Consider the following 14,256-nt stretch of genomic DNA (forward strand, 5'->3'; position numbering starts at 1 on the left):
TTGTGAGAATTATTTTACCAGTCTGGATGTTTTCCATTTTGAAGCAGAAAGTTTTACATCTTGGCATATTTTTCAAAAAAAAACTGTGGGAACGACTTAAGTGTTGACTTATTTCTTTTCAATCCTTAAAAATGTTAGCAGGTAGGTTAATTGGAATATTTGGTTTTTACATAAAATAAAAAATACATTTTCCTTGTGTTTTAACTGGCTACTGGTCTATTTTATACTAAGGTCCTAGAATGTACTGGAACAAAGGGAGCACAACTTTCATCTTTTACCTTTTAAAATATGATAAAGGAAATTATTATGACTGACAGTTTAGTGAACGTAGGCTGTGACTTTCAGTTTTGAAGATGCAAAAGACAGGAAGGTACTAGAGTGAAAGCTTAAAATAGGTTTGATGATCTTGTTTCACTATGGTAACCCCTTAGTGTGTTTGGTTAAGAAGATGTAAGGAGGGAACCTCTTTACTTCAAAACACTGTGACTGAGTTGTACATTTTTTTATGTCAAGAATATTTAAAATTTTATTCTGGAATACAATATATTACTTTGAAACAAGCTTAGAAAAAAAGAGTTGTGTTTCACATATTCGTTGATGATAAGAAAGAAAGCTGTTTTAGCTTTCCTACTAGCTGCCTAACCAAAAATACCTAAAGAAAACAAATAAACAAAGCCTGCAAACTAAGACCACCAAGATCTAACCCCAAACTAAAATAACAAAACCCAGCAGTGTAAGACTGCTGAGGACAAAGAGGGGAAAAAGAATCAAAAAAGAAAAGAGAAATAAAATAGCATCTTTTTAAAGTAAAGATTACTAAAGAATGTATTTAATTAAGATGAGTTAAATGTATACATTGATGGCTAAGGTGCACATAGATGATAAATTATGTGGTTTTTTGCATCCTTGTTGACCTGAAGACATCTTGTTTGCTCAATGTTTCCTCCAGAATGAACAGATTTTATATGCAACTCTCAAAATCACATTTTGAGAGTTGATAGCTTCTTTTTATATTTTTGCTTTTGTTCATGCCAAAAAATAGACATCATTCATATTATTAAAAAAGAAGGTCATGAATGCAAATCCAAATTTCTTAAAGGCTAAAGGAAGACTATACGTCTCCTTCTAGGGTTTGATCAGTAGAAAACGATCCCAAATGGCTGTTTTACTGTTATAGTTGGCTGACCCCTGCCCTAGGTAATAGGTAAAAATGTTGACTATGTCCTTAAATTCTTTGACGGTACAATTACAACGTTTTTCTCTCCCTGTGTTTGTCCTAGAATCGATTGTGCTGGAATCCTGAAGCTACGTAATTCCGACATAGAGCTACGCAAAGGAGAAACAGACATCGGGCGCAAAAACACTCGTGTCCGATTGGTGTTTCGGGTGCACATCGCGCAGCCCAACGGCAGGACGGTGTCCCTACAGACCGCCTCCAACCCCATTGAATGCTGTGAGTATGAGAGTCCACACAGAAAATCTGGCATTTTCTCCTGGCTTTCCATTTGGGCAAAAGGTTGCATCCATTGTTATAATCCAATAAACTGAGCCACTATTTTACTACCTACTGGAGCTAATTCCGTACTTCTGCACCCAATAAGCTTTATACGATCAAAAGAACTTGCTAAGGTAATAGATGCATTGTACATGATGCCAAACACACATGTTATCTATTTTAAATTCACTTTTTATGACTGAATGCACAAGTTATTGTGATGAGAATACCCCATTAGCGCAGGTTCCACAAAAAAAGCATTTGCCATTCACTGAAAGAAACCTCTGTTTCTGTGTCATTGGTTTGTGTGCATAGGTGTGATGTTATTTGCACTCTGGGAAACCAATTACAGTTAGACAGTGCAGGGAGACAGAGCTGCTGTTGTAGCTAAAAGTTAATCACAGTTGATTCATCATTACCGAGTTTGAGCTCCTGTTTGTTTAAATCCATGATTATAAACATGTTTTGTATTCCATGGGCCACCTTTAAGGGGTCAAGGGGGCATCATTTCATAGAAAAACGGAGACAGGTGGCTGGCTGCAGGCTGCCTGATGGAAAATAATGAACAATTTTCTGACTGTGAAAATGCAATTTTCTCCAAGTTCTGGGTCTTTTTCAATGTCATTTAAAAGGCAGCTGTTGGCTGAACACCTCTTTGCTAGGGGTCATGAAATCATGCTAATAAATTTGATAGGCCTGTTTCCATAATCAAAACCTGCCGTTTTACTGGCTGTGCGGTGGCCATGTTCTTCTCAGATTGGATGAAGATCAGCACGAGGACTTTCAGTCTGAACTGAAATACTGTTGGGTGTGTGCTCCCTTTTTCTCGTGCAGCCCAGCGCTCAGCTCAGGAGCTTCCATTGGTGGAGAAGCAAAGCTTGGACAGCTACCCCGCCACCGGAGGCAAGATGATGCTTCTCAGCGGGCTCAATTTTCTCCCCGAGTCCAAGGTGGTGTTTGTGGAGAAGGCACAGGGTAAGCTGCACCAAGACCCATTCAGACGGAGCCTATTGCATTTTAATTTCCCTTCCTAATATCTCTTTCAAATGTTTTCATCCTTTCTTTTTTCCAATTGCTTTTTCGTAGACTTTATTCCCGTCAAAATAGAGCGGGAGCCGCCAGCAAGCCACATGTGGTGCGCATTAGACCGCTATATTTTTAACCAAAGCGTATTTACATTTGCTGAAGTTTCCATTGCCTTTTCACTGGTGCTTGCCACAAGTGAAGGATTGAATCACAACCAGGACATGTGCAACTTCTCTTTCTCTCCCTTTTTCCTTCACTGGCTCCTCCTTTCCTTGACAGTAAACCTGTGAGCTCTAGAAGCTCTCCCTTCACTGTCACTTGCATGAAAAGAACAAGTTTTTCATTTTATTTGTTTTTGTTTTTGCCATGTGTGGGCGGACACTGAAAACAGCCCTGATCAGCTTCACAGATAGACTGCTCACCCTGAACATGTATTTAACCAAACCCTCAAACTTAGAGCAAAAACAAACACTGTGGTGAGCTGGATGAGTTATGATCTGTCTGCTGCAGCAGATGAAGCACAACATGAGGAACAACAACCATCATTTCTGATGAGAATGTGTTATTACACTCCAAAACACTTACCACCCCATCTATCTTTTTTATAGTCACACAGTAAATAAGAAATAAAGCGAAGAAAGCAGATCGAAGATCAGTCTTTTCTATCATTTATAAAACTATGACAAACACTTACGGTCCTTCTATGGCCATTTTTTTTAATTGTAAAAAAGCATTCCCACTAGTGCTTTAATTATGATTATGAGGTTTTTAACCAAAATTCCACAACCTAAATGTTTTAAAAAGCCATTTTTTATGATGATCTGAAATTTCTGTTACCAAAATCTCCTCTGAGGGGGCGTGGCTTTTGGAGCTGAGCTGAGCAGCTCTCCCTGTCTGATTATGATAGTTCTGTGTCTCACTTGCGTAAATCTTCATCGCTGTAACATAAAAATATCAAGCAAAATCAGTAATGTCCAGCCGTATGGCTCTGATCCGGATGTCAGCTGGACGAGGAAGTGAAGATCTTCATGGACAGAACTTCCTCCCAAATCCTGATTCTTTCTCCTTCCAGTTCACCAAAGACTCTTTTAGCTAATTCTCCAATGTTTATTGACTGTGATCAATACATTCAATCATTGGTTTCTCAGAGTTCTTGATAAAATAATCAAAGCTAACATCAAAATGCTCTTTCATTGATTTACAATCCTTTCCAACTGCGGTCAAATGAGCCGCCGTTCACATTTCCGTGGTCACATCAAGAAGCTCCGTGGAGTCTGGTGGAGATTTTCCAGCGTTCTCAGTCCTGCTACCGTAAGTATTGGATGAAACTCACACCAAAAATCCAGTGATGCTGATTTGACCATAGAAATGTGAACGGCGGCTCATTTGACTGCAGTCAATGTGAAGATACCATCTTCTCTTCTCCAGAACCTGAACTAGACACTAGGAACAGATGAGGGTTTAGTGCATGTGCAGCAGAGCTGTTGATGGAAAGAAGATCATTCATTCAAACAGAGTCTGTATGAGACAGTTTGATTGATTTAAAAGGAGAAATACTCGGAAATGCAAAAACGAAATGATTTCTTATTCCAAAAGAAAAATGCCACACATACACGTTAAAAACAAAACGAAAAAAATAACATAATTTTCATTGGAGGAGGACTTTAAAGAATGGGATCACACACGTACAAGCCACAGCTTTAGCGGCGCTGCAGAGTCACACACATTTACAGAAATGGAATCAAGCAAACAGGAAGTCTTTGAGGGAGAGTGAAAACTAAAAGCATTTTTAGAAGGATTTCAAAATAAAACACCTCTCATGAATTGATTTGACAGCACTTGGCTCCTCTGTGGTGCGCTGACATTCCCACTGTGACTAGCAAATTGAGCAGAACCACCCTGGAAACATCATGTACCTCAACCCTATGCAGTATGTTGTGGTGGTAGACAACCTCTGAGTCTCTCTTTATTCTGATGCTTCTCATCAGATCTTTTATAAGCACCTTAGGGGTTAAAAATGAAACAGCATTGGGGTGAAAGGGTAGTGGAACTTTATCTCTGCCCTTTCTTTGTCATGAAGGGGAATCCCCTGGAGAGTAAAAAGCAAAAATACATCCTCTGCTTTGTAAAGGGTAAGCTTCAATTTCTTTCCTTCCTCTTCTTACTTCCTCCATCTTAATTTTTTTCTCACATTGATCCTTGAACTGTTAAAGACATTAGCTGATGCTGTGTACCATCATCATCATCATCATCGCCACTCTTGGTCGTGGCGTTGACATAACCACGGTCTGTTTTTTTGACTCTGATGCCGACTGAGAGAGCAGTTGTCGTCTACTTCTTAGACAGATTTTTATGTGAACTTTAATGAGACACTACTTCCAGGGTCTCCTGCGTTAAAAGGCCCATTAAAGAGAGACCACTCTGAACACGTATGACCATCACTCACTAATGGCAGCTGGGAAAGAGCAGGGATGGGTGTGGAAAAGTGCATGTGCCCCAAATATATACTTCAGCTTTGTCTTGGCATTTTACTCAGAGAATCCTTCTGCCTCATTTGCAGACTTGTCTTTGATTTAGAGGGAAAACTGCTTTGAAATTCTAATTGTATGACGGATTTATTCTAGAACGCTGGCTTTTATTTTTCATTGGAAAAGTTAATGAGTAAATGAACCCATGAAAGACAAAGCATCGCACTTCTATAATGACTTTTCTTAGACGCTGGGACAGGCACGCAAGTCTTCTACAGCCAGAAACTCTGCAGAGCACAAAACCCATCAGCGCTCCTGCCACAGTGGTGACAGTCGTTGCTGCAGCTCCCATCGGAGGTCACAACGGCTGCTCTCTTTCCAACACCGACTCCAATAAACACCTCCTCTAAAATTCCACAGATCCTAAAGAGAAACAGACAGTTTTGAAACCTGACGATTCAAAAGAATAATTGTATAAGGTTAAGACTAAATTTAGACGATCACACAAAGCCCAGAAGTCTATTAGCATAAATCAGGGGTCCCCAACCTTTTTCCAGTGAGGGCCACACTACTTTTTTCTTCACTGATCAAGGGCCAGGGTCTGTTTGTAGGCTGACAGAAAATGTGTTTTCTGATAGCAATAATCGCAGACAGAAATGTTAACAGTGTTTTCTATTAGCATTTCTGTGTGCAATTGTTGCTAACAGTGTTTCCTGTTAGCGTTCCTGCCTGCGATTGTTGCTAACGGTGTTTTCTGTAAGCAGTTCTGTCTGGAATTATTGCTAACAGCGTTTTCTGTTAGCATCAATTGCAGGGTGTGTCTGAACGTAAACATTTATGGTTTTCAAGGAATGCAAAAGTTATCCAAAAATGAATAACTCTCTCTGAGATAAGCACAGAAAAAGTCATGGATACTTGACTGGCTCCATTTGAATTTTGTTTTTAGAGCTCTTCATGGTCTTGCCCCAGTTTACTTAACTGAGCTCTCAACTGTCCGAAGCCATTCTCGGTGTTCTAGAGACAGCAAAAGATGAACTGCAATGTAGAAAAGGGAGAACTGCATTCTGTTCTTTCTGTGGGGGGTGGGTTGAAGATAGGGACACAGACTGCAGAAGGGGGAATAAAGTGTCACATTATTCCCAGGTCTCGATCTCAAAGTCAGACTGGGAAAAAAATAAAATAATAATAATCCGTCTCTAATATTGTTCAGGGGCCGGGCCACATGTGGAGGTGGGCCAGATCCGACCCATAGTTTGTGTGCCCTGGCATAAATGAGTCCTAAAGGGACAATTCTAAAATATTCTGTAATTAAAAAACTTTTCTTTATGAGGTACCAATAACATCTAAAGCGTTTATTCATTACTGATTTGTAAGTATCAGGTATTTAAACTAAGTAGTTTTTCCTCATTTGGTGTTTCCTACGTAGAAAAATCTGTAATATCAACCCAAATACAACTAAATTAGACTCCTAAAATTCTGGAAATTAAGTCATGGCAGCAACATTTGTCCAAAAAACAAAAGTTGATGCACAAATTTGGTACCGGTGGGACCCTTTTGTGTTGTGGCACACCTGATGAGACTTTTTAAAAAGATATGTAAAATTGTCCATTATTTTGTACACATCAAGTTAATTTCTCATTGACTAATTCAAGATGCAAACCTGTGAGAAAAAAAAATGCAATTTAGGACAAATTTTCTCGTTGAATGCACTTGTTTGCAATTTAAATGTATTTATTTATAAGGGACCATGCACATTGATGGACATCTATTCAGAGATGTAAATGTACAAGATTATAGCAACCATGCTAATGTTTAGGTTGCACAAAGTAGCGAAATTTTGTCTAAAGTTTACTAGAGGGTTGGACAACACTCATAAATAGCTTGAAGTGTGGCACGACTCACTGCCTTTTCAAATTTGGGCTGATCTTTTATTTTCAGTTTGACACAGTTTAACTTTATTAATGACCAGACTATAAATGCACATGAACAAACTTGAGAAATATACTTTTCTGTTTTCTTAGTCTTAGTTTCTTTTGTTGTTTTGACTGTACTCCATCCTCCACCCCTCACCTCCCCAGAGACACTTGATATCATAAGAGCAGAGCTGTTGCCTTTGTAGGAAAACCTATGCAAAAATTATTAAAGACTTCTGCTTTTTTAAAATGTCACGTCCATCCCCACTGCACCACTTTGTCACCCACGAACAACTGATGCAAACTCCTTGCATCCACTGTGTGTGCGCTTGTGGGTTCTCCTTTGTGTTAACATGTACTATACCCGCTGTGGCTTCAAGCCTGCGGGCCTGTTTGTGTTGTTTGATAGGAAGTGTTTTCAGTGAGTCATCCGCAAAGATTCCCTGCAGAGGAGTGAAACGGAAAAGATAAAGTCCTGAGATCGTGGAAAAAAAAGAGAAAGAAATTAGAATTTTAGGAAATACTTCCTGTCTCACGGTGTAACTGTAGCATTGGAGAGAATTTATGGGTGATCAGTACCTAATATTCACATCAATTTATCACTGAACGTACAAAAGTTTGTGTTCATTCAGGTGATTTTTAGATCAGGTTTATTAATAAAAGAAAAAAAAAACATAAATATTTGTTTTTTTATCAGATCGAATTATCTTGTTTCTTGGCTTTATGTTTAAACCCAATCTAACCATTTATATTATATTTGAAACCGACATTTTTAAAAACCCATATTTTATTAGCATGATCCAAATTTTCTTGAAAAACCTATTGTGTATGGATGTTTTCTGGCCTGTAGTTCATCTTCGTTCCACTAGGGGCAATAGAAGGGATTTTAAAATGGCTGCTTCCATGAAATCTCAAAAACACTTTTGGTGGGAAAAGTTTAGCTAATTAATTTTATGATGACATTAACTCAACTATTGTTATAATTCTTTTTAGATGACTACTTAGTGTTTTGAAAGAATACAAAATGTGTTGATAATTAATTCTTTATAAAAAAGTTTGTTAAAAAACTATTTAAATTTAAGACAGTGCATAAAAAAATATATATTTTCCCTGAGTATTCATGTCAATATTTTTGCATCTTAAACCAACATTATTATAAACAAAAATGTAGAAAATCCATATCTTGATTTATATATATATATCATAGGAGACTTCCTCATTCCAGAAATGTTGAATTTTCTGTCAGTTCTTTGGAGTGGGCTTTACAGGTTTATTAATAAAATCCCCATTTTTGACTTGCTTGCAACCAATAAAAGTTTTATTCATATGTGAAGTTTTTTTATTAATTTAAGACTCTCATTTTCTGCATTTGTCATTATTCATGCAGTGCATTGTTCCGTTTGCTCTTTTGGCATGGGAGTTGGACGTTATCCCTGTGCACAGGCAGCACCCATTGCTGTGTGTTCTGGCTTGCCCCGCTTTGTATGGATAAAATGAACGCTAGAGGCAGAGAAAATGGAGAGACACCGACAGACAGACAAACAGAGGGAGAGAGAGAGAGATATGGGGAAAGCCTACACTCTGACTCATAGAGGAGCTCAGGGAATTCCCTGGTGAGCTGGATAGTTTTTACATCTGGTGGAGTTGGAGTGTTGCCTGGAGCACAGCAGCACCACACGGCCGGGTCTGCAGCACAAAGCAGTGTGGTCCTCTGCACCGTTTCTCCTTGGCTTCACAGAGAGTTCTGAGCTAAAATATAAGCTGTAACCCAAGAATGCTATATCCCTCCAAAATAAGCCTTATTCTACTGGTATTATTGCTTCAAAAGCCTTCTGCAGCAGGCCAACATATTTAGAATCCTGTGCCTTCATAGTTCAAGTAACCCAGTCCACACAGAGCACGATTTCAACCCAAGTTCATTCAGATTGTTTGTGGCTGGGTGACTGCTTCTCCCTTGAACAAGTCTAAACACAAGACAGACTGGCTGCTGGCTTGCCCTTGTAACATAATGTCTAGACTGTCTTTTGGCATTAAGCTTGGATAAACCTAATAATCTCTGCTCATCTTTGGGAAGTCTCCATCCTTTATTCAAGCAAAATATAATTTGCATGTTTTATGCAAAAATGCTCCAAAAATTTCACTCCGATCATCTTTGATTTAGTGTTTAGTGTTCCCAGTGGTCTTTGAATTATGATTATGTCATCAAAATCAGAAAATCTGTGTTGTTTTCTAGGACATAGTTTAATTTCCTTAATATGTATCCTTCATCATGAGAAAAATACAATAAAAAAAATAAAAATAACATTTTCAGTCTTTAAAGACTGCAGCCCATTTAGTTTTGCCATCCTGCAAATAACTGCATTGTTCTGTGTTCTCCACCCTTTCTTCAACTCTGGTCTGAACATTTTATAGGAGGATAATCTTTTGCATTCATTGGAGCAGGTGTAGAAGTTTTTGCTTTTGTTATAGCGAGAATAGAAAAACATTGTCTTAAATGGTGGCTCATCAAATGGATTTTGGTCAGAAAAGTCTTGTTTCCTTTGAGCAGTCTGGTACAGTACAGTTCGGTATTTCACACATTTCCATTATAAATTGGACCCATTAAACAGTACTGACCCATACCTCTAGGGGACCCCCATCGGTTGTAGGTTCATTGAAAAGTGAGACAGAACAGTTCATCTAGAGCTGCTGTAGCCATCCGATTGTGAGAAAGGGATGACGACATTAGAAAGAACCAATATGGCGCTCATTTAGGCTAACGTTTCCAACATTTGTAACAGAGGTGTGTATCTTTCCCTCATGCACGATTCGATAACCATCTCGATACATGGTCCACGAATTGATACATAAATGTTTCAACTAGCTTTTTAGTGATACGATCCAGTCCGATTCTTTTACCAGAAACGCTAAAATCTAGATATTTCTTATTCATATGACATTCAAAGCTATAAATAATAATGCACAGCATTTGACAGAGAAATGTATCCAGAACATTCATACACATTCACACACCAGTGGAGCCACATTGGAGGCAAGTAGGGTTAAGTGTCTTGCCCAGGGACACAACAACATTTGGCTGGCGGGAGCGGGAATCGAACCACCTATCCTTTGAACATTGGCCAACCCACTCTACCGCCTTAGCTACTGTCGCCCTAATGTGCACTGATTTCAGAGAATCACCCTTTTGGTCACAAGTCTATATTGAAAATGCCTGCAAACAACAGCAAGGTCTGGTCTGCTGTGGAACTGCAAACGTTCCTTGCCATCATGCTATGTGACGGTGTCATACAGGGTAAGCTACCAGCACCACTATGTAAACCGCTCACTGTGTGGAATCATACGCCAGAATTAACTGGACCATACAGTATCACTCCTTACTGTACCATACCACAGCGGACTGGATCACCGAGGCTAAAGGAATCCTAAAGAGCACCCAAGTCCATTCCACCTCACCCAATGAAGGAAGGGTTGTTAGAAAAAATCATGCTGTGAACCTTTTTAATGGTTTAAAATGTGGAATCTTGAAGACTAGGATGCTCTGAAAACACATTTTAGGAACTATCGTGGGGGGTCTTATTAACTGTCCCTCAGACGCTTCATCAGACTTGATGCCACACAGCCAGACTCTTGATAAAAGCATGAAATTTCCCTCCTCGCAGCTACCATCCCTCTTAGCCTATATAGCCTCAGGTCAAGTCAACTTTCCTTGTTATACACCAATAATATCTCACTTCCTGACTATAAACCCTTCCAAGATCCACTGTCAGGTCATAATTTACACCGAAGCCTCTCAACCTGAAGCAGACCCCACAATTCTCTCATTTCACCAGTGCTCAGGTTGGGTAGAATCCATCTGGTTGAGAGGGGAACGCAGCTGCACCTCCGGGATCAGTTGCAGGGCAATCCCTTCAGCTTCCCTTTTTTTATTGAGCGACAAGGTGATTGCTGTGAGTAAAATTACTCAAGCATTTTCATTTGAGGCAAGAGAAAGGGAATAAAATGGAAAATGAACCGAAGATATGTAAACAGGAAAGACGGGGAAAAAAAAAAATTCTCCCTGAAATCGTCTCTCGACTAAAAAACTACATCTGGGTTATGTCACATGACAACCTTCCTAATTAAGCATGCAAATCATAGTTTCCGAATCACAGTGAACTGTTTTTAATCATTGAAAACGTATAAAGTTTTGCTTTTTTGGGTTTTTTTGGGTTTATTTAAAAGAAGAATGAACAGTTCAACATTGGGTCAAACTTTGACTGAAGAGCTTGTTTACTATAATGTATGTATTGAGATTGCCTCCAATGATTAACCTTAGTGAAAAAAAAGGACAAATGGGATATTGTTTGTCTGAGCTTTACCATAACAACAACGCTGTTGCCAGGTTGTCACCAGGTACAACAAATGTGTTTTCAAGTGCTGAGAAAGATGACTCGAAGACGGCTCGGCCCGCATGAGATTTAATTGCTTGATGAATGAGTGTGTTGTTCTGGTTGTCTAGTGTTGGTCTTTGTGGATCTCATTTGCAAAGGTGAGTCACGAAGAGCAACACACAGCCTGCCGGTTTACTTTTTATTTTGTTCTCCGATTGACTTCTCCAGACACCTCTGCATGCTTTTCCCTCTTATAATTTCAGCTAAAGGCCAGAGCAGAAAGGAAAGGATATTGTGGTTGCGTGTGTGCAAATGTCTGCATCTTTTGGTGTGCAGTGAACGTGGGTGGAAGCTGGTCGGAGGCGGTGCTAACCAGGAACAGAAGCATTTTGCAGATGTTGCTGTGAGAAAAGGAGTGAATGGAAAGTGCTGTGGTTATCGGTCGGACCATGCTATCGGACTTACGTTAATGATTTTAAAGCACAAATGAAAATTAAAAAAGCAATTTCCAATGAGTAAAAGTGATGTAGAGTGGGAAAAACATGTTTACTTGTAGGGGTTGAGGTTGATGTCGTAGTCTAAGGTTTCCCTCTTGGAGTGTCCCTCCGTGCGGAGGCGGGTGATTCCCTCTTGGTTCCTCCAGACGTAACATGAGGAACGCTCATCTGTGTCTGTCTCAGTCTTTCTCCCTTGCTCTGACCTTCCGTCAGTCTTAGCGAACTGGCACTGCCGTGATCCCATTGCAGTTTTGTAGCAACTTTAAAATCCCAGAAAAAAAAGTGTCCAATCTGATCTGCCTTCTGTTTTTCTCGTCTTCAGTGTTTAGAGTGACTACTTTGAAAATTCTGTTCACTATCAGAATAAAACGGTTTCCACTCCAACTACCACACTCACCAATAGTAAACCAACCGTGACTCCTTTCCTCTCTTCCTCCCATAATGTGAAAAACACAACCCTTTTGGGGGAAAAAGACAGTTTTTATGTCTACTGAACTCCACTTATCAGTAGTTTGGTTTTGATTATCCTATTGAATGGCTTCAGGACAAAGCAGAGCTTTAGCTGCAAAAGTCGTTGCTGCCTCACACTGTAAGCTGCCGTCTCCAATCGTTAGCATATAAACTCAGTCCGGCTGTTACCTCAAAGGGTGCACCACTGACAAAGGCTGCACTGTGTTGCCTCTGTTTCAATTAGATGTAATGACTCATGGGTTCTGAATAAAAACAAAAATGAAAAAAAAGTGGCACTGTGTATGGTGCTGATTGCCATAGCAGAACTCTGGGCATCTGTTCACCAAGGTGTGGCATGAAATCACAGAGTAAATATATGAGAAAAAAAAAACTTTCGTTGAGCTTCTGCAGACTTTCAACAGCTGCCGTGGTTCAAAGATCTTTCACCACATGTCAGCAAAGGGGAAAAAATTCTTTGGAAAGCTAAAATAGAACCAAGGGAGAGCAATGAGAACAAAGTGTCTTGTAAAAAAATGATGGAGATGAGTGAATCTTTTACAACTTAAGAGTTTTCTTTGATGCCTAAATCAAATGTTTGCTACTTTAGTAAAAATTATGCTTGAACAAAGTAGAAAAGCTGTATTTCTTTAACCATTTAGATGAATTTTTTTGGGGGGGGAATGGACCAAACGATTCAACATGAATTTTACCTCAAAGTCCAGGTCTGTATCATAGTCGTTAATAAAGCTGTGGTCTGCCTCTTTCAAGCAGACAATAAAAGCTCCATAAGGTGGAATTGGTTAGAACTGGAGAAGGCTGAAATATCCTTGTTTTCAAATGTGGATGTGAGATGCACTGTACCAGTGGAAGACAAGCAGAAAATAGAGTTCCTGTCCTGAACCCATAAAATAAGTGAATAAATAAGCAATTAAACACACAATTAAAATTAGAAAAGTTGCATTTCCTGTGGAAATACATTGATAAATAATAAAAAATAATTGCTGAAGCAAGCATGAAAACCTCACTGAATGCCTAATTAACCAAAAAAAAAAAAAAACGCTCAGATATTGCTAAAATATAAGCCAAACTCCAAATTTGTTTAGAAAATCCCAGTAAATGTCAATTGGGTAAAATAAAAGCTTGTATGCTGCTAAAATATTAGCTAAACTCAGAATTAGCCTTACAAACCTCAGTAGATGCTAAATTTGACAAAATGCTAGCAATGTGCTAAAATATTAGCTAAGCTCCAAAGTAACCTAAAAAAAAACAAAGTAAATGCTAAATTGGTTAAAAAAAAAAGCTAGCATTATGCCAAAATATTAGCTTGACTCAAAATTAGCCAAAAAAAAAACCCTCAACAGATGCTAAATTTGCCAAAAAGCTAGCAAGTTGCTAAAATATTAGCCACGCTCCAAAATAGCTTCAAAACCTCAGCAAAAGCCAAAATAGCCACAAAACATGTTGATACTTGAAAGGTAGAAATCGCATCAAGTATGCAAGAGATATGGACAACTGAAAAACATACGAAAGAAAACAGAAGAACAATAAAATAAAAAGGAGCAACATTTCACCATTCTGGTGCGGGTTGCACTCTTGGTGGGCGCCGCTGCAGGGGTCAAAGGTCGGTGAAAACTCCTGAACTCTGACCAGTCTTTCTTTAGACAGAAAAAAAGTTCTGCCCTTGTATATTTAACACAGAAGCAGGAGTAAAAAATATGTTTAGTATATTTAAATAACCATATTTTCTGCACTCCAGATTATAAGGCTCATCGTCAATGAATGGTTTATTTTTTAACTTACATTATGTCATATAAGGACACCCTAATGTAGGACGCTTTAAGTGAGACACAAGATTCAGATAAGTCTGTCAGTCAGTCAGACTATGATTCAGATCAGCACCACAAATAATATGACTCTAATCGTTGTAAAAATGAATCACTACGCCCCTATTTTTAACTATTCCAGACCTCAGCCCATGTGACTTTACACTATTTACACTATGGTTTATGTTTCCTCTTTAAAGCTCAACAGAAACAC

The 14,256-nt window shown here is 38.9% G+C and overlaps 1 protein-coding gene across 1 annotated transcript in view; it reads left to right on the plus strand.

Moving 5' to 3' along the window:
* Positions 1-14,256, plus strand: part of LOC112140481 (nuclear factor of activated T-cells, cytoplasmic 1) — a 78,331-nt gene that overhangs the window by 20,541 nt on the left and 43,534 nt on the right. Inside the window, exons 5-6 of the mRNA XM_024263438.2 lie at positions 1,281-1,453; positions 2,330-2,470. Of these exons, the coding sequence (XP_024119206.1) occupies positions 1,281-1,453; positions 2,330-2,470 (314 nt within the window). The remainder of the gene's footprint in view (positions 1-1,280; positions 1,454-2,329; positions 2,471-14,256) is intronic.

This window comes from Oryzias melastigma, linkage group LG16 (assembly GCF_002922805.2).
Source record: "Oryzias melastigma strain HK-1 linkage group LG16, ASM292280v2, whole genome shotgun sequence".
Classification (NCBI taxonomy): Eukaryota; Metazoa; Chordata; class Actinopteri; order Beloniformes; family Adrianichthyidae; genus Oryzias; species Oryzias melastigma.